Source organism: Artibeus jamaicensis, unplaced genomic scaffold (assembly GCF_021234435.1).
Source record: "Artibeus jamaicensis isolate MK-2021 breed Jamaican fruit bat unplaced genomic scaffold, CSHL_Jam_final contig_3109, whole genome shotgun sequence".
In the NCBI taxonomy this organism is placed as follows: Eukaryota; Metazoa; Chordata; class Mammalia; order Chiroptera; family Phyllostomidae; genus Artibeus; species Artibeus jamaicensis.
The window spans coordinates 455,369-474,510 of NW_026521716.1; the positions used below are offsets into that span (position 1 = coordinate 455,369).

Sequence of the window (19,142 nt, forward strand, 5' to 3'; positions counted from 1 at the left end):
CATCCATCTTTCCTGCCAGCCTGTCCCTGGTGTCCCTGTATCTTTCACACCTTTTCATCTCGATGCTCAATAGCAGGAGGCGGCGTGGCAGCTGTGGCCACAGGGAGATGGATGATGGGCCAGGCGGGCTCTGGGGGTCGTGGCTGTCAGCCAGGGACTCCGCCCTGCCGGGCTCGGGTGGCGTGGGGCTGCCCTCGGGCCCCACCCACCCTGCCCACTTCTGCCCTGCTGGGGTCACCTTGCACAGGCTGGACCGAGGGACCCCAGAAGTAGACCCTGGGCCCACTCCTCCCCCAACCGCAACATGGGAAGAACCCCTGCCTCCCTGGTAGGAGCTCCCCCACCCCAAGCCAATGCACCTCCCGCTGTGTCCCTGCACTGGACCTGCTGTCCTGGGTGGAGGGAGCTCTGTCGAGCTGCACCCCTTCCCTGGTGCTGACTCCCCCTGAGCTCCCACGGGCGCGGGGCTCATCGCGCACCCAGAGATGCACATCGGCCTGTGCGCCCAACCACACATAGGCCGCCCCCAGAGGGGGCCGAGGCTCTCGGAAGCACGTGTGCGAGCGCACACCCGGCACCTGGGACAGGCACAGGCAGGGGCACCCACACACGTGCACACAGCGGGCACACACTTCTGCTGTCCCGTCTACTCACAGGCACCAGGAGTGTGGGAGATGGGGCCCTCTCCGGTCATTCATTGTCCCTGGAAGCTGCACCGCTGGCCTGAGGACAGTCTTTCTCAAAGTTTCCCCGCAGCACAGGGTCTTCCCTGGACAAGCCTGGGCACAGAGGCAGCCACCCGGCGCCAGGACACAGGATGTCCAGACTCGCCCCAGAGGCCGTGGCTGCAGAGACAGGCCACACGGGACAGAGGACACCAACCACAGATCCCTGGACATCTTCCACTTTGTAGAATGGGAAACTCAGGCACGGAGGTGGGGGGCTTGGCACGAATCAGGGCATATAGCCAGTGGCAAAGGGGACCCCTGAGCTGGGGGTTGGGCCTCAGGACCCACTGTTCAGAGGGGAGGTGGGCATGGCCTGGGTTAGGGGGCTGGGGCGGGGCCATTGCAGGCAGGGCAGGCGCAGAGAGCGTGAGCTTCTCAGTCCGGAGGGAGGCCATGCCCTTCTCGTGGTAGGCAGCCTCGCTGGTGAACACGGGGTACACGGTGGACTCCCCCTCACAGAGCTGGTCCTCGCCACTGAGCATCTGGAAGATGGGAGCACCGGGCTGCTGCGGCTCGTAGTCTCAGTCCTGGGAGGGGAGCCCAAGGCCTTGGGGGCTGAGGCCGACCTCTGCTCCAGCCCCAGAGGGGAACCCCAGCGGGGGCCGCCCAAGAGATGCCCCTCACTTAGGGCCTCGCCCAATCACTCCTTCACTTCTTCAGTCAACGTGAGAGGGTGTCCACTGAGACGTCGCCTGGCCCTGTGTCTGGAAACCGAGACTCCAGTCCCCTTAGAAAGACATTCGTCATTGGGAAGCAAAGCCTAGTAGTGACGGGCACAGACCGTGAAGGAAGGCTGGGCTCCTACTAGCTGTGTGGCCTGGAGCAGGTCACTCACCCTCTCCATGCCTCAGCTTCCCCATCTGTAAAACGGGGGTTATACTCTCTCCCTCTATCATCCTGAGGTTGAAATTAAATGGCTAATGGTGCTTAAAACAGCACCTGGCAGTTAGTGAATACAATAGAAAAGTTTACTAAATAAGTGTTTAAATTGTGAAAGAAATAACTCAAAATGACTGCAAGGCAGACGGGCGGGAGCGTAAGGCCCTCGGGCCCAAACCCAGAGAAGATGGAGCCCCCCCAGTACTGCTACGAGATAGCACCTCCAAGTACAACACGGTGCTGCAGTCACAGCGAGAGGCCCAAGTTCTGGTTTTTCCTACAGTTGCTACTTCGGTCCTTCAGGGCAGTTCTGAAATGTCACGCTGTTCCTGCCATTCACCCCCTTTCTGTGACCACGTCCACTGTGCCCTCAGCACGTGCCAGGCCCGTTGGCCCAAGGGAGGTGGAGGTCCGCGAGACCAACACCCTCCGTGTCCATGCAGAGGGTCAGAATGACTCGGTAACCTCTGACATCGGGGGGTGGCCCACAAAGACTCATCATGGAAGGGGGTGCTTCTGGCTGGTCACTGGGCTCAGCTGCTGAGCTTTGAGGTGGGGTGAGGAGGGGCTGAGCCAACAGAACAGGTGGCCCCGCTGAAGCTCCTCTCACCTCTGAAGGCCAGATTCCAGGCTTGGGAAAGTTACTAATGAGGCTAAAGCGCCCAACTTGGGCACTGCTGCTAAGGATGGGATGGGGTGGGGTGAGGTGGGGGGCTTGTTTCACAGCGGCCCCATGTGGCAGCAAGCAGAAAGGCAGCTGATTTGCTGCCCATTCTTTCCTACCTCCTTCCTGCCACGATCAGGAGCAGGAGTACCCAGTTTCTGGAACATTCAGGAAGCGGAGGTCTGGAGGGGGAGGTGTCGGACTTCCCGCTAACGTGCATAGGGGTGCTCTAGGAGTTGCTCGGAGTATGGAGGGCTCTGTTTCTGCACCTCCAAGCAGGGCTGTGCCTGCTCCACCCTCCCCCCTGCCCACCCTCTGTCTCCTGCAGCCAGGAAGAGTGTGTCCGGACTGTCGAGACGCCCTCGGGTGCCCTCCGCAGGTGCTGTGAGCATCATGGTGGCCCAGGGTAGGGTTCCAGGTCGCAGTGCAGGGTCCCTACAGAGACAGTGTGGGTGGGCACGGGCGCCCAGGCTGCTGCACCCCTGCTCCTGATTCCGAGGTGCTGGTGTGACTCCATGGGCGGCACGGTGGTCCCTGCCTCTGTGCCTTTTTCCAACACCCCCCAAGGCTGTGGCCTAGGAGTCCACACCCCATCACACACACACACACACACACACACACACACACACACACACCCCTGCAGCTGAGGGTGCACAGTGCCGGCCAGGTCCCTGGCCTCAGTGCGTGGGACACCCACACTGACCACGTTTCTGTGCACCTCCATCTCAAAGGCAGGGAAGGCTGTGCCCAGGCAGGACGCTGGTGCGTGAGCCCTTCCCTCCCATGAGGCCCAGGGTGGAGTGGGCCGCGGGGTCCACATGGGGCTGGTTCCCAGCCGGCCCAAGAGCCTGGCTCCTTGGTCCCTGGGGTGGGCCCTCTCCTCTTTGGTTCTTAGTTTCCAGGCAAATCCTTGGGGGGTCTCACCCTGGTTGAACTGCTCAATGAAGTCAGTTCACCCTGGTGAAAAGGTCAGCCCGTAGCAGCACCCCCTGAGGCTGGGGACCAAGCTCCAGGCCTGGGGACCAGGAGGGAAGGGGTCAGGCAGGTACTCCAGAGAGGAGGGGCTCCAGACCCCAGGCCCCTGACACTGCCCATCATCTGGCCCTGCCCTCCCCGGCCTCTGATGACTTCTCCTGAAGCTGAGGTCTGGCCGGGCCCACCCATTCCGTTCTTGGCCACAGAGTGGACGCTGTAACTCTTCTCCAGGCAACTGGTACAGGAAGACCTGGCAGGACAGCTTCGGGCTCTGCAGCTGCGAGCAGAGGGCTGGGTCAGGGCCTAGGCCTGCCTTTGGCGGGTGGGGAGGAGGACTGGGGGGAGGGATGGGAGCATGGAAGAAGCACAGAACACCACGTGGGGAGGGGTGGGCAGGTCCAGATGGCCTGGAGCACCTGCAGGTGGCAGGTTCCCAGGACTGGAGCCCAGGACACACCCCCCACCAGTCCCCAGCAGAGGTGCCAGCCCCACTGCCCCTCGCCTGCACGAGCACAGGGCATCCTGCAGGTGGCGGCACAGGTGCATGGCAAAGACACTGTGGGCGGCTCCCAGGACGAGGCAGGTGCCCATGTTGGCCGTGGTGTTGTGCAGGTCGAGGATGAAATCAAAGGCCTGGCCTGAGGCCTTGGACCCCAGCAAATGATTCAGCTTTCGGGCTCTTGTCACCTCCTACGGGTCATCTGGGTGAGGCCTGGCACTGCAGGTCAGGGATGAGGGAGGGTCTCAGTCCATCCTCAGAGGTTTACTGGGGGGAATGGAGGGGGCCTCACGGGCTGACAGGGTGAAGCCCGGGACCCTGTGGGAGAGACAGAGCAGCCTCAGGGCCCGTCCCTCACAGCTCTGCAGCACGCCTGCCACACTGGGCGCTCTTGTTGGCTCCCCACCGCCCCCGGAAAGTTCAAACCTTGGCCTGGCCCTGCCTGCCTCATCAGCTCTCACTTCGGCCACACTTCCAAGCACCATGCTGGTCTCACTTCCAGAGCTGCGCACCTGCCAGCCCTTCCCTGGAAACTCCTTGTCACCTCTCTTTGCCTGGTTAACTTCTACTCACCCTTTGGGGCTTGGCTGAGTTACCACCTCCTCCAGGAAGCCTTCCCTGAGTACCCTTGGTCAGGGTTGTGTAGCCCCCACCCTGCATTTAGCGTTGTGGTTGCTGGGTTCCTCCTCTGTCTCCCCTAGTAAGCTGAGACCAACGCCTCAGTTCAACTTCCCGTTCTCTTACCCAAGCTGGCCAGAGCCTGGCTCAGAGATGAGACTCAGCAATACCCGTTAAAGGAAGGCGTGAAACAGTGGTTGGGGCACCAGACGAGTAAATGCTGCTTGTGGGGATGATCTAAAGCAAGGTGCTGGGAGTCCAGAGGAGGCCCTGACCTAGTTTGAGATCAGGAAGGGCTTCCTGGAGGAGGTGACATCAGTGCGGATTTCTTTACATTGAAAAAGGAAGGATGGGCAGTGAAAGCACAGGGATATGCCCTGCTAGTGGCTGGAGGGGGAGTCTGAGGTGAGGACCTCAGTGCCAGTCCAAGGGGCTGGGCCAGCCTGGTGGGCAGGGGTCCCGCAGCGGCAAGGACACTCACGTGAGGAAGGTGCTGGTGAAGGTGCGGTTGAGGTGACAGCCCACATAGCGGCGGCAGGCTGCCGTGGCTGCTGGGCTAGCCAGCACCGGCATGGCAGAGAAGCTGGGCCTCTGCAGCTGCCCCGGGGCCTGCAGCCAGGACCGGGCCAGGTAGATGCCCAACATCTTTTGCTGTGGGTGCCCCTGGCCACTGCCATGCGGCGCAGGGGCTCCTGAGGCACAGACAGTGAGCGCACCCTGGGCTGCGGTGTGGGGCCTGGTTGGCACCCACGTGGGGCCCAGTGCTCTGGGCTGGGATGGCAGCAGTGAGCTCCTTGAGGCCTAATGGGTCTGAGCTGGCAGGTCCGCTGCCTGTCAAAAGATGTGGCTGCGTGGTCACTCAGCTGAGTCCACTGCACCTCCAGCGGTGCAGCTCCAGGGGTGTCCTTCCTGGTGCCTGCAGCCCTTCCCCACCAATACCCCTCCTGGGAGGGGAAGCACCGCCCCCCCCCCCACTTTCTCCCGGGCCAATTTCCTGCTCCCTTGGCGAGGAGTGGCTTTCCCCTGAGTTGAGAAGAGGGGCCCAGACATTGGGGGCGATGGATTCCCGGGGCACACTCCCGACGGCAAGAGGATTGTGCTCCCTCGTCATAAACGGGGAACCCCGGGTGCTGCGTGGGGGCAGGGAGCGTCACCTGCATCAGCCGTGAAGTGTCAGGGTGCCTGGCGACTCCTGCTCCTTCTGCCCCTCCCACGTGCTCCTCTGAGCCCAAGCAGACTGCGGAAACAGGCGCTTCCCTGCTGGTGGGCGTCCCAGCTTCCTGGGCCTAGACTGGCAGGTGTGTATGCACCTGGGGAACCCAGGTGGGAAGCATTCGTGAATGGCTGGCGGAGAGCAGGGGTGGGTGGTGCAGGCTGAGTTCCAGCCAGAGGTCAGGAGCTCAGGATGTCCCCACCCCGTGCAAACCACGTTGCCCTGGTCGCTGCCACTGCCCACTGACTCAGGTCCTGCAGCCCTCTGTCCTCTGGGGCAGCCCCGCCCCCCAGAGCCAGGGTGGGGTCCCAGCTGCGAGCTGCACAAAGTCGTGGAAATTTACGTTCAGGGAGTCTTTGAGACCTGGGATGAAGTGAGCCCCGCCTCCCGAGAGAGCCCCAGAGGGCTGCCAAGTTAGGCCTGTTTACTTCACTAGTGTCCAGTCCAGGGCGGGCAGGCCTGGACTGCTGCCCTCGTTCGAGCCGCTGGCTGAGCCCAGGGCCACCACCAGACCCAACCACTGCAAGTTCCTCACTGAGCCTGTGCCTCGGCGGCCACCCGGATGAGGAAAGCCCAGCTCCCTCGGCCATCTCAGCCACCTGCTTCTGCCCTTGCAGCCCCCAGAGCGACAGGTGTAACTCGACAAGAGTCGGTTGCTGTGAGGGCTCAACGAGAGCACGAGCGTCTGGCCCGAGTCCCCACTCGGGGTGGGGGAGGCGCAGCGGATTTCAGGCTCTTCTATGAGCTGAGCCAGCGTTGGGCACAGGGGTCCTGGCTGCAGGGGGCTCATGGCTGCACACTTCCCACAGCCTCCTGGGGCCCTGTCACAGCCTCGAGGATGGTCCCCAGGTCGCTGAGGAGCAAGGCAGAGCTGGGCAGCCAACCAGCCAGCCCGGTCACCCGGTGCCTGCTGAGCCAGGCATCCCAGGCCTCCCTCACCTCCGGACTCAGTCCGCCCAGGCTGCCCCGCCCTGGCCGGAACCAGGCCCACCAGCCGGGGGATCCAGTGGCCGGGGCTCCAGGCCGTTTCTCTTTGCCGCCGCTGGGTCACACTCAGCTCGTGCTGGGGCCTGGGTCTGCCTCCGCCCTCCTGTCTGCCACCCTGAATCTCGGGATCGTGGCTCCCACCAGGGCAGTGGGGGTGATGACGTGCGGAACTGGGTCACCACGGGTCAAGACACCCTGGTAGCTCGTGGGGTGGCAGACGGGGCCCCTTCCTGGGGTCTGGTGGGCAGCTGATTGGTTCACGATCAAACCTGGACTCCAGGAGGTGGAAGGACCGGCCCGAGGCCGGTGGAGGGGTCAGCGGGCGAGCCTGTGTCTGCCTCTCTCCTAGTCCCTGCTCCCTGCGCACTCTGGGCAGGGGCCTCGGGGGCCTTCGTGGAGTCAGGAACCATGGGAGGAAGGAGGCCACCCAGCTCTGCTGAGGTTCTGCTGACTCGGGGCTGGGCTTCCGGTGGGGGTGGGGGAGGGGAAGGAAGGGCCTGCTTGGCAGACCTATTTGGGGGGTTCCTGGGGGCAGGGTGCTTCCTGTGAGGGGGTGCTGGGCCCCCAACTCTGAGGGGGTCCTGGAAAGTTTCCCTCCCTTGATGGGGGTTTACATTCCGCATTTCAGGAGGTGTTTGTAGAATGGAAGGGAGTCTAGGAGCTGGCGCAGAGCTCCCAGAAACAGCAGCCCCCAAACCAGACCAAGGGCACGTGTGTGCACGTGTGTGTGTGAGCCTGAGGACTGTGTGTTCACCTCTGTGTCCCGGACACCTGTCACAGCAGCGAGGAGGTGTCCCGCTGAGCCCCACCGCTGAGCCCCAGGCAGTGGAGGGGTCACTGGGCCCCCTGGGCTATGACGCCTGTCCCTGGAGGCTGCGTGACTTGGGGAGAGTCAGCTGTCCGGGCCTAGGCCCTGTCCTGGCCCTGGGGCAGCCTCCACGGTGTGAGGAGGGAGGGCGAGAGGGGCAGCCGGAGCCCGGAACCGGGTGCACACGCAGCCGACCCTGGCATGACTGAGGGCAGAGGCATCGCAACGGGTCCAACGTCTTCGCTGCAGTTGGGAAAACTGAGGCCCAGAGAGGGGTCAGAACCTGAGGCAACCCACACATTTGTAAGGCTTGACCCAGGAGAGTCACACAACCTGGGAGCCAGTCCTAAGGACCCCTGCCCCGTGGCTTTGGAGCCCCCACCTGACCGCCCACCACCCTCAGCCAGCTCTAACCCCACTCTGGCCTCTGTGCACCCCCATCCTGCTGTCCTATCACGGGTCCTCATCACAGCCGGTGCCTTCATCCCAGCGCCCCCCCCCCCACACCGCCTTGCCCACTCCTCCAGCTGGTGTCCAGGGGAGGGAGGGCTGGGGGTGGGTGGGAGGAGGGCTCACCCATATCCTAGTTTTCTTTTCTTTTCTTTTTTTAATCCTCACTTGAGGATATTTTCTTTTCCTCATCGCTTCAGAGAGCAAGGGAGAAAGAGATACACCACGTGAGAAGCACGAACCATCGTCTCCCGGGTGCACCGGGACTGGGGATTGGGGCGGACTGGGGGTTGTGTGCATCCAGGTCAGGGGTCGCACGCACCCGAGTCCAGACCAGGGATCAACCCAGGCAAGTGCCCTGACAGAGAACTGAACCCACAACCCTTCGGTTCCAGGACGATGGTCCAACCAGCAGAGCCACCTGGCCGGGGCTGTAGTTTCTCTTACTGGCCCATTCTGGATTATGGTCAGTGACCACAGTGGAGTCAGCACCGATGGCTGAAGCCGACCCCTGAGCCCTAAGAAACCCTGGGATGGCCCCCAAGCCTCGGGCAGGAGAACCCCGTGACTGCCGGTCAAGGAGAGGCCCCTCCTGCACATCTCGAGGCTGTGGCGGGCCCCGGGAGGCTGTAGGAGGTGTGCGGTGGTGCCCCCCCTGCAGCCAGGGCCTCTGTGCCTGATGCTGGCTCAGTGGTCCCCACCGCCTCCCGGAGTGGGGACCCAGGCCAGACACACGTACTCGGGTTGCGCCCTCACAGTGACTGTAAGAGGCAGGTGGGAACCCCATTCTACAAGCTCAAAAAACAGAGGCTCAGAGAAGTAATGGGACTTGCCCAAAGCCACCCAGTCCCAAGTAGCAGTGCAGCACTCTGCACCCACGCTGTCCTCCTGGTGGTGGAGCTGTGGCAAGGAAGCGTGGGGTGCTGTGTGAGCCAGGGCCACGGAGGCCAGTCTGGAATTTGAGCTGGATTCCTGGGAGGGGCGGTGCAGGGAGCGGGAAGAGGCGGGAATGAGGGAGAAGTGGGAGGAGAGGGCAGCTCAGCAAAAGCCTGGAGGGGCTGGAGGCTCTCGAACCCGCGTGCTGGGGCGTGAAAACCAGGACAGGCTTCGTACTGGGACCGGGGCGCACTGTCTCCAGGACTGAGCTGGTCCGCCGGGACTGAAACAAAAGGGCCAGAACTGGCGAGGAGACAGTGAAGGAGGCACTCGTCACATTTGCAGCCTCTCTTGAACAGCCTCCTCTGCAGCCCGGACGCAGTCACAAGACCCTGCTCTGCCAGTCAGGGGCCACCGGGAGTCTGGCACTCTGGGACTGCCCTGCCCACCCCACCTCCAGGGGCCTCTCCCAGGGCCGCATTTCCTTTGCAGACTGTGCCCCATGTGCGCCACAGCAACCGGTGGATGCTGAGAGCAGAGGGAACCATGTCAGGTGTGGTGAGGGCAGCGAAACTGCCAGAGTCTTCCGTGAGCAGTATCTTCTATTCTTTGTTCACTGAACCCACTGCCCAGACTGTGGCCCGGACACCCTGATTCTTCTCAGCCCCTCTGGCACTCTCTCTTTCCAGCCCAGTGGTCATTTTGAGGAAGAACTTCCAGGGCCAGAATGGGATCTCTTAGACCCAGGTCCAGTGATCACTTAGCTTCTACCTGGGCCACCTGCCCACGCATCAGTTCATTCATCCACCTAACCAACTGTCCATCACCTCATTCATCCATTCACTTGTCCTTCCACCCATCCATCCTTCCACCCATCCATCCATCCATCCATCCATCCACCCATCCACCCATCCATCCATCCATCCATCCATCCATCCATCCATCCACCATCCATCCTTCCACCCACCCATCCATCCACCCATCCATCCATCCATCCATCCATCCATCTATCCATCCATCCATCCGCCCATCTATCCTTCCATTCATCCTTCCTTCCATCCATCCATCCATCCATCCATCCTCCCATACATCCATCTCCCTTCCTTAATCATTCTTTTCTTCACTCATCAACGAGCTCATTAGGCACCTCTTTTGAGCCCACCCTGTACCCTTTTGGAGACGACTATCCCCAACAACTCCCGGGGGAGCAGGAGGGTCATACTCCCTCTTATTCCCCCAACTTCAGGCCACTAACCCAGGCTCTGAGGGGTGAGAAGCCCACCAAAGCAAGACTAGAGGGATTGGGCTCCCAGGTTGAGGACTGCGGGGAGAGAGAACTAGGCTGCCGCAACTGACCAGGTAGCTTCTGTTTATTGATCCCACCCCACATTTCTCAAGAAAGCCCACCATCCCTCAGCTCTGCCCTGCCTTCCTCAGTTCAGCCCCATCTTGTCTCTAGCCCTCAGTTTCCCCACATGCCAGACGAAGGGGCCAGATTTAGACTCTGCCTGCTCTGATATTCTAGGAGGTGACAGCAGAGGTGACAGCTGTGACCCCCTGTGGGCACTGCCCCTCCCTGTGCCTATAGCAGACATCACTAATCAACTGTTGCACTCCTTCCTGTTGATTGCATGCACAGCATCAGACATAGTTCTTGGCAATTACATATTTCAGGCATGACCAGATCTGGGCTTAAGATCAAATTACTTCAGGTCAGACAAACCCAGCTCCCCAAATAGGTGTGAGTGAAGCTGTTAGAAATAGCTCCGTATTTTGGGAGCCTAATTATGGATCTGATACAAGGGAGTCCTTTCTAACCGCAGGACTCAGCCTTGGGAGAGGGGTGACTTCTCTGTCCCTAATGCAGAGGGGACTCTGGCCCTGAGAGAGGTAGCCCAGCAGCCCAGAGGTCTGTCCAGCAGGGACACTGTTCAGAAAAATCCCTGAGCGGGAACTTCGCATTCCTAGGCAGGGTCAGTGCCTCCCAGGGACCACTGAGCACATGGGCAGCAGTCAGACAGAGGGTTTTGGGGGTAGGGCCCTCACTGAAGGGTGCAGCTATGGTCGCTCAAGGTCCATGTCATCAGCTTCTTCTTCCGGTCGCTATAGGGGGGGTAGATGATCTGCTTCAGCTTGTCCAGGCCTGGGTAAGAGAGCAGGCAGGCGCGGTGGTGGGAGAAGGTGTCGAAGGAGAACTTGCCGTGGTACCTGCCCATCCCGCTGTTGCCTGTGTGAGCACGGGAGTGCTGGTCTGAGGCTGGGCAGCACCCCCGGCCTCAGCAGCAGTCCTTTGCCCACCACTGACCGGGGCCACAGGGAAAGCCAGGCCATTCATTCTAAGAGCCCTTTTTGCAGATGGGAAAACTGAGGCCTTGAGAGGCCTGGGATCTGGACCAAGGTTGAACAGTGGGTGAAGGCAAAAATGGGCCTTCCTGGGTCTGAAGGACCAATGCAGGCTTCTCAGGGGTGGGGGCTAGAGGGTGGAGGAGGGCGGGACTCACCGACTCCCCCCAGAGGCAAGGACAACAGAGTCATGTAGAGGAAGCCCTCATTGCCCGCGAAGTTGCCACTGCTGGTCTGGTCCAGCACCTGGTTCACCACCTGGGGGCAGGTAGGAGGGCAGGAAACAGGGCGTGGACCCCTCCCATCCCGGGGGCAGCAGAGAAGACGCCCCTGTCTCCATCATCTACTGAGCAGACATTGCCTCTCCAGCACGTTCCCCATGGAAGGGCCGTGGCTGGAAGTCAAGGCTGAAAGGGTAGGGGCTGCCCTGAGCCTGCCTGCCTGTCAGACCCCAGCTTCTTCTCTCTGCCCCACTCCCACGGGGGTCCTGCTCCCCTTCACAGAAGCTCTGCGTGGCTTAGGGGAAGGGGTACCGTCGCCAGGCAGGGACTCTTTGTCTGGGTGGAGGCTGCCCCAGCCAGGGTAGAGAGCTGACCAGCCACACGCGGGGCCAGTGTTGATGCTGAGCCCTCCCCTGCCAGGTGCCCTTGTGCAGGCCACCTGGGTTAGGACAGGCTGTGAGAGGGAGGTCACCATTTCGCCCGGTCAGCTGCTGTGCTGCACAGGCCTGCCCGAGCCCCACCTGTTGGCTGTTGGAGAAGGCATACAGGGCCAGGGGCTTCTCCCGGCGGTTGATGAAGTCAATGGCCTCGGCCAGGCTCCTCACGTTCACAATGGGCAGGATGGGCCCGAAGATCTCCTCCTGCATCACCGGCTCCGTCTCCTGCACGTCCACCAGCACCGTGGGGGCTGCCGGGCACAGGGCTCAGCTCAGCCCCAGACCCGGGGCTCCAGGCTCAGCGAGGTTCTAGGGAAGAGTCTCCCCACGGCCCCCGAGAAGTGACCGGGAACCAGGGCCCAGAGGACCCCCAGCCTTGGTCTTACAGTCACGAGGCTGACTGGACCTCAGACCCCTGGAGCCCAAGGTCCCAGGTCCCAGCCTGTTGGAGTGACAGCGTCACTTTACACAGAGATGTGTGGCCCAGAGGCCTGGAGCTGCTTTGTAACAGCAGCCTGGCAGGTACTAGGGACAGGAATTGTGGGCCCACGGGACCTGGGTCACACCATGGAGCAGTGGACGGCGGGAGGGAAGCTGGGAGTCTGAGCACTGGGGCGCTCTGGGATGCTGGGGCCCAGCTCAGGGAAGCCCGGCCTTGGAGTCATGGGGTCACAGGCTCAGACCACAGTGACCCGTGGCATCAGTGCCGTGGAATTGCGGCACCAGGACCATGGACCCAGCTGGACTCCAGCAGTGGGGCCATGGGAACCTCGGGGCCCATCTGGGCCCAGCTGTGGCCTCCAGTGTGGAAGGGCCTTAGCCAGGGGGTCCCGTGGCCGGGAGAGCGGGACTCACCGATGTAGCGGTCACTTCCGTCACTCTGGCCCCCGATGGCCACACGGCCACAGCCCAGCAGGCCCTGGAGCCTCTGGAAATGCTTGTCACTGACGATGCGGCCCAGGTCCGGGGAGCTCCTGGGGTCCTCGCCATAGAACCGGGTGATGGCGCTCTGCAGGGCGGGCACCAGCCGCTCCTGCATTTCGGGGCTGCAGAGGATGTAGTCGGGGGCCACGCAGGTCTGGCCGGTGTTGTAGTAGCGGAAGAAGGCCACGCGGTTGGCCGCGGCCTGGGGGTCGCAGTCATCATCCACGTAGCAGGGGTTCTTGCCCCCCAGCTCCAGCGTGATGGGCGTCAGGTGCTTGGCGGCCGCAGCCATGACGATCTTGCCCACCCGAGGGCTCCCTGGGGACATGGGGTTGACCCCTCTTCTCAACTGGCCTTGGCCACATGGTTCAGGCACCACCTCGGATCTACCCCTCACTGTGCCGCCCCCAGAATCCTACCCCTCCAAGGCCCAGAGGCCTGGCTGATTTCTACTCCCCACCACAGGGCCACAGCCACCTGCCCACTCGGTCTTTTCGACCATGCCCTTGGATTCCCCAGCTCCCCCAGCACTGGCCGGGCCCCCCCTTGCCTGTGAAGAAGATGTAGTCGAACTTGTGCTCCAGAAGCTGCCCCGTCTCCTCAGGCCCGCCCAGCACCACGGCAAAGCAGCTCTGCATGGAGGGACGGGGGGGGGGGGGGGGCTCAGGGGACACTGCGGGCTCCAGGGACAGCCAAACCTCCCAAGGCTGGCAAGGGCAGGGATGTGGGACACTGGGGCTCATGGGGCAGAGCCACCATTACCTGGTCCAGGTACTGGGGCAGGACCTCAGCCAGGACCTTCTCTGTGCCCTGGCTTATTTCAGATGGCTTCAGCACCACGCAGTTCCCTGCAGTGTCAAATGGGAAACTCTAGGGGGAGCTGGTGCCCCCACACCCACCCAGTGGCCGGCAGCACATCAGAACACAGAGGGGCAGGGAGGGTGTGCGAGGCTAGGGGCAAGACATGATGGAATTTTGAGACACTCCCCCCCGCCCCCGGCCCCTTCCAGGGCTTTTGGGCCAGGAAAGGTGAGGGGTGAGACTCAGGACCTTTCCTCACCTGCAGCGAGGGCGCCCACCAGGGGCACCAGGATCAGGTTCACCGGGTAGTTCCAGGGGGCGATGATGAGCACCAGGCCGTAGGGCTCCTTGCGGATGAAGGCACAGTCCAGCTGTGTGATCTGGGACACAGGGTGGACGGTGAGGCTCAGCCCAGGGCCACCTGAAAGTCCCCTACTTCTGGGGTCCTGTGGGTGCTGCCCCCACCCAGCCAGCAGCACACCAGGTTCTTGGCCACCGGCTCGTCCTTCATCCAGGTCTTCAGGCTGCGGAGGGCCAGGTAGACCTCGTTCTGGCACAGGATGATCTCCGACACCTCTGACTCGATGACCGACTGGGGTGGAGGTGAAATCCAAGGGTCAGGTGGGGGTAGGACAGGGAAGAGATCGGGTGTGGGTGGGGGGGACCCGAAAATCCCTACTGGGGAACTGGAGACAATCTCCAGGGACAGCACAGCTCGTCTCCTGGGCATCACACGGTCCGCCATGAGGGGCTCAGAGCCCGGGCCGGGCGGCCTGGGCTCCGGTTCCAGCTCCGACACTTCCTAGCTGTGGGACCTTGGGCAAGTCACATAACCCCCACGCGCCTCAGTGTCCCCATGGGTAACACGGGGAGCAGGATCGAACCTGCCTCACAGGTTTGCGGAGTGAATGTGGGGAGTGCCCGTGCCCACTGCATACCAGGGAAGGGCCGTTAAATGGACAGGAATGAGCCGGGGACGCAGCCCGCGCCTGCCTCCCGCCACCCCACACCTTGTGCAGGTCCTGCGCCAGCGCCTCCTGCAGAAGCTGCTTGTTCTCCTGCAGGAAGCGGCCCAGGCCCTGGAGCTGGGCCTCCCGGAACTCCGCCGGCCGCGTCCGCCCCGTGCGGAAGGATTCCCGCAGCCGCCGCAGCGTGTCCTCGAAGGGGTCCGTCCTGCCAGGGTGGGGGCAGTGTGGGCCGGGGTTCCCACCATCTCGGGCCCCCACCCCTCATCTGCTGGCACCACGGGGGCTCGCGGACACCCTCACTGGGACTTGCATGTAACCCCAAAGGCCGGGCCTGGCGCTGCGCCCCCACACGGGCACCCTGCACACCGTCAGGCCTGCTCCTCCACCCACACCACCAGGCCACGAGCACGACTGAGGAGCACTGGACAGCGGCCAGGGCCGCCCCGGGCCTAGCCCGGCACTCTGAGGGTTCCTTGCCTCAGAGACCACAGGGCTTTTGCTGTGGTAGATGGGGAAACTGAGGCCAGGGGGTACCCCAGGCACCAGAAACATGAGGAGGGTTCAGGATCTGCTCCGGGGAGGTGGTCCCAGGTCGAAGTCTCAAAGCAAGGTACGGGGGTGGGGAGCATCTGATGGGCGGGGCACCGCGGGCCGGGGGCAAGTGCAAGCTGGGCGGAGGCTGCCTGTGTGCCTCTCTGTCTGTCCGTGTGTCTGCCTGTGTCCATGTCTCTACATTTGTCTGTGCATGTGGACAAGGGCCATTTTCAGCAGTATCTCATGGCCCGAGCCCAGGACCCGCGTCTTGGCCATGGCATGAGACGGCTCAGGCCGGAACTGGGCACCTGGGCACCATTCCCGGGGCCTCGGGCAGGCTGCACCTCCTCTCTGAGCCTCAGTTTCCTTATCGGGAAAGCAGGAACATTTAGGGCTGGCCACCCACCACGAGTGGACATCCTAGGCTACGGTCACTGTTCTGGGGAACACGAAGCAGCTGGTGCTCAGTGGGCTGTCCCTCTGAGGAATGCCGGAGACAGGCCCGAGGCTGAGCGGTCCCCGGCAACACCTGCAAGCAAGCATGCCCTCCCTCCCCACGGCTTCAAGGCCGCCCTTCCTGGCACTGTCCGACCCTCCCGTGGGGACAGGGGCTCCCCACAGCCCACGGTGCATGCTCAGTGAGGACTGTCCAATCTTGTCATGGGCCAGAAGAGGACCCAGGTCCTGCACTCCCACAGCCAGGCCTGAGAGTGGGGGCAGGGGTCCCACCTAGACCACTGCCCCAGAGAGCAGAGGGGCAGTGTGCTGTCTGCCCTAGATCCCATTTCCCCTGGAAGGCTTCCTGGAGGAGCCGGGCTGGAGTGGGGCAGTCCAGGGGCCCACCTCAGCCCTGGAGCTGGCCTGGAGCAGCACCAAGCCTTGGTGCTCCAGGGCTGCCCCCGCCCTCAGCCTCCCGCAGCTCTCCCTGACCGGGGCTCGGGCAGCCTGTGGCTCCACCCAGCACATGCAAGGGCCCCTGGAGGGGTGTCTTGAGAAACAAGGTGCAGCTAGGCAGGTCAAGGCCTGACGGGGCTCCACTAGGCAGCTGGGGTTTACTGCTTGGGCAGTGGATTCCGCATGGGTCCCAAGGAGAAGCCGCACTGGCTTCTGGAGCCAAGTGATGGTGTGTATCATCTTACCTGGGGCTCAAGGTCCTATTATCACCCACCGGGAGGATAAGGAAGCCAAGACTCCGAGAGGTGCCCTGAGCTGCCCTCCGGAAAGCTGGGACACATGGGCCCCGTACCGTCCCACAGCCCGTCCCTCACTAGCACAGGGACCCTGTGCTGGCCAGTTCCTGAGCTTCCTATTGACTTCGGAGCATCTTTCTGCGGCGTCCAGACTGCCTACAATGAGAACTCGATGCTTCCAGAGCCGGAGACCAGCAGGGCGTGTTGCTCTTAAAACCTGAAACCAGACCCAGTTCTGGCCTCTCCCCCCAAGAAGCTCTTCGTTCCTCTCCCCCATTCCCTGGCATGGCCCGGTCCCTCCCTGCCTCTTCCCCCAGCCTGGGAGCGCTCTGTCCCTACCCTGGGGCCCGGCCAGCACTGGGCCAGGACGCAGGGCTCCTCTGAGGCTGCTCCCAGGCACTGCCATGGGGGATAGACAGTAGACCTGACCCGAGGTGCACCCAGAGAAGCGCAGCACCCACCCCATGGCACGGAGCCAGGCCCCAGCCCATGGCCCCTGCCCTGTGGCTCACACCCTAGTCCCGTCATGCTGCTGCCCCCCCCCCAGGGTTCGTTACCCTCTGGCCCCTCTGCCCTCGAGGGGCTCCATGGCCTCACATACACCCCCACGGCCCCACGTACACCAGTGCGGGCTGCGACCTTGAATCCTTCACTGCGCCTTTGCCCTCTTTGCCTGACATTCTGCCTCCAAATGAGCCAACTCTGCCGGTGCCCAGGTCTCCTTTGTGCCTCTGCCACCTGCCAGGCCTCCCAGGAAACAATGGCCACCCCCAGACTCCCTCTCCCCACGCCTAGAAGTACAGAGGTGCCAGCCCCCACCCAGTTCACACACCCACACTTCTCCCAAGTTGGCAGCATCCCTCCCAGCCCGGCTCAGCTGGCTCTGGAACAGGTCTGGCAACTCCAGGCTTTTGGGAAATCACATCATAAACAGAAAGACCCGGGGTGTGGGGGAATTACAGGATGAAAGTATCAGCGGGACCCTAGCAGCAAATGCTGCTTCCTCCAGGAAGCCTTCTGCCAACAGAGCTCTATAGCCCACCCTGGTCCCTGTACCCCGACCCCGCACCACAGGCTCCTTCATCTGCACTCTCCTAAGGTGCCTGGCCAGCATCCTCAGAGGAGAGGAAGCGGCCCCAGCTGCTGCAGAGAGAGCTCGGCCCAGCCCGGGCACCTGTGGCTGCCCCACGACGCATCGTTCCTTTGTTCCTTTATTCTCCTGTTTACTGTGTGACCCTGGGCAAGTTACTGAACCTCTCTGAGTCTCTCTGAGGTACCAATAGTGCTTAATTTTTATGGTACTTTTTAAAAAAGATTTTATTTATTTACTTGTAGAGAGAGGGGAAGGGAGAGAGAGAAACATTAGTGTGTGGTTGACTCTCGTATGTCCCAACAGGGCACCTGGCTCTCAACCCAGGCCTGTGCCCTGACTGGGAATCAAACCAGCCAGCCTTTGGTTTGCAGGCTGGTGCTCAATCCACTGACCCACACCAGCCAGGACAGACTGATGAACTTCTTAATGGCCTTGACCTTGGGCACAGTAAGTGCAGCAAATAGACTGCTGGTGGCCATGCCTTCTTTTCCAGACAACCATTGTTTCCTTTTTCCTTGGTTATCTTGGAAGCAAGGACCCGAGAGCTGGAAAACTTGATAACTGATTGTTACTATGGCAAGACTCCCCAAAGCCACGTACAATACAATACAATTTCTATCACAATTCCAATGTTGTGAAGAAATGGAAAAGCTGACCCTCATATGTAATTGCAAGGGGCCCTAAATGTCCAAAACAATGTTTGAAAGGAAAACAAAGTTGGAGGACTTACAGTTCATGACCTCTAAACTTATTACAAAGCTACAGTAATCAAAACCAGTGTGCGCCTGGCTTACGTGCTGACATAAGTAAGACATTTGTGCCAATGGAATGGGATCGAGAATCCGGAAATGAGCCGAACGACCCAGGCCAATTGCTTTCCAGCAAGGGCGCCAAGGTCACTTAGGAGGGATAAAACAGTCTCTCCAGCAAATGCTGTGCTGGCAATCGGATGACCACATGCAAAAGTCGAATGTCTGCCTCACTCCAGATACAGAAACTAACTCCAAATGGGTCAACAGCCTCATATAGAAGCTGAAATAATAAAACTCTTAGCAGAAAACATAGGGGTAAATCTTCATGACCTTGGATTTGGCAATGGATTCTTAGATGTGACACCAAAGCATGAACAAACAAAAAAGTAGATAAAGCAGGCTTCAACCAAACTGAGAACTTTTTTTTTTTTAAAGATTTTATTTATTTATCTTTAGAGGGGAAGAGGGGAAGGAGAGAGGGAGAGAAACATCAATGTATGGTTGCCTTTTGTGCATCCCCTGCTGGGAACTGGCCTGCAGGGAACCGACCTGCAACCCAGGCATGTGCCCTGACTGGGAATCGAACCGCGATCGTGTGCTTCGCAGGCCCGCACTTAATCCACTGAGCTACACCAGCCAGGGCCAAACTGAGAACTTTTGTGCATCAAAGGACATTAGTTTTTTCTTTATCTCCACTGTTGACTCTGTTACAGATGTCCCCATCCCCGCCCCCCCCACCCCGGCTGGCCAGCCCCCTCCACCCAGCCCCCAGATCCCCTCCCCTCTGGCCTTCCCCAAACTGAGGTCTGTGCCTGTGAGTTATGCAAATATGAATCGAAGGACATTGTTAAGACAGTAAAAAGACAACCTTTGGAATGGGAGGAAACGTGAGGAAATTGTATATCTGGTAAAGGTTATCTATCTGGACCATATAAAGAATACGACTCAGCAAAAAAAGGCAAACAACTCAATTTAAATATGGACAAAGGACTTGAATAAACATTTCTGCAAAGAAGATAAACAAATAGCCAAAAAAAAAACCACATGGAAAGGCGTGCGACCTCACTCCTCATGAAGGACATACAAGTCCAAACCGCAGTAAGACGTCACTTCACACCCCCGAGAACGGCTTTAGTGAGACAACAAAATGCCATAAAGCGGAAGCCGTGAGTGCTGGCAAGG

General features: G+C 61.0%; 2 protein-coding genes across 2 annotated transcripts; both read right to left on the bottom strand.

Moving 5' to 3' along the window:
• Nucleotides 1-66: 66 nt before the first annotated feature.
• On the bottom strand, nucleotides 67-6,366 carry ACY3 (aminoacylase 3). The gene is given in 11 exon segments (XM_053662907.1): nucleotides 67-91; nucleotides 1,017-1,255; nucleotides 2,903-3,030; nucleotides 3,196-3,221; nucleotides 3,223-3,286; nucleotides 3,432-3,466; nucleotides 3,468-3,515; nucleotides 3,761-3,964; nucleotides 4,845-5,016; nucleotides 5,019-5,134; nucleotides 6,176-6,366. Coding segments are annotated over 11 exon segments (1,248 nt in total).
• A 4,373-nt stretch (nucleotides 6,367-10,739) lies between these two features.
• Nucleotides 10,740-16,795, bottom strand: LOC119041819 (aldehyde dehydrogenase family 3 member B1-like). The gene is made up of 10 exons (XM_053662908.1): nucleotides 16,737-16,795; nucleotides 14,434-14,596; nucleotides 13,905-14,015; nucleotides 13,683-13,803; nucleotides 13,385-13,470; nucleotides 13,173-13,254; nucleotides 12,554-12,940; nucleotides 11,783-11,949; nucleotides 11,199-11,298; nucleotides 10,740-10,924 (listed from the first exon to the last, which is right to left on the bottom strand). The coding sequence occupies exons 1-10, from the start codon at nucleotides 16,793-16,795 to the stop codon at nucleotides 10,740-10,742; spliced, it is 1,461 nt and encodes a 486-aa protein (XP_053518883.1).
• Between the last annotated feature and the right edge of the window lie 2,347 nt (nucleotides 16,796-19,142).

Excerpts from the sequence above, each read along its gene's own strand:
- LOC119041819 (XM_053662908.1), bottom strand. The coding sequence starts at position 16,795 with ATGTCAGGCAAAGAGGGCAAAGGCGCAGTGAAGGATTCAAGGTCGCAG. Across the intron at positions 14,016-14,433 it reads TGGCGCAGGACCTGCACAAG|TCGGTCATCGAGTCAGAGGT; the intron begins GTGTGGGGTGGC and ends CCTCCACCCCAG. Across the intron at positions 13,255-13,384 it reads TGCCCCAGTACCTGGACCAG|AGCTGCTTTGCCGTGGTGCT; the intron begins GTAATGGTGGCT and ends CCCTCCATGCAG.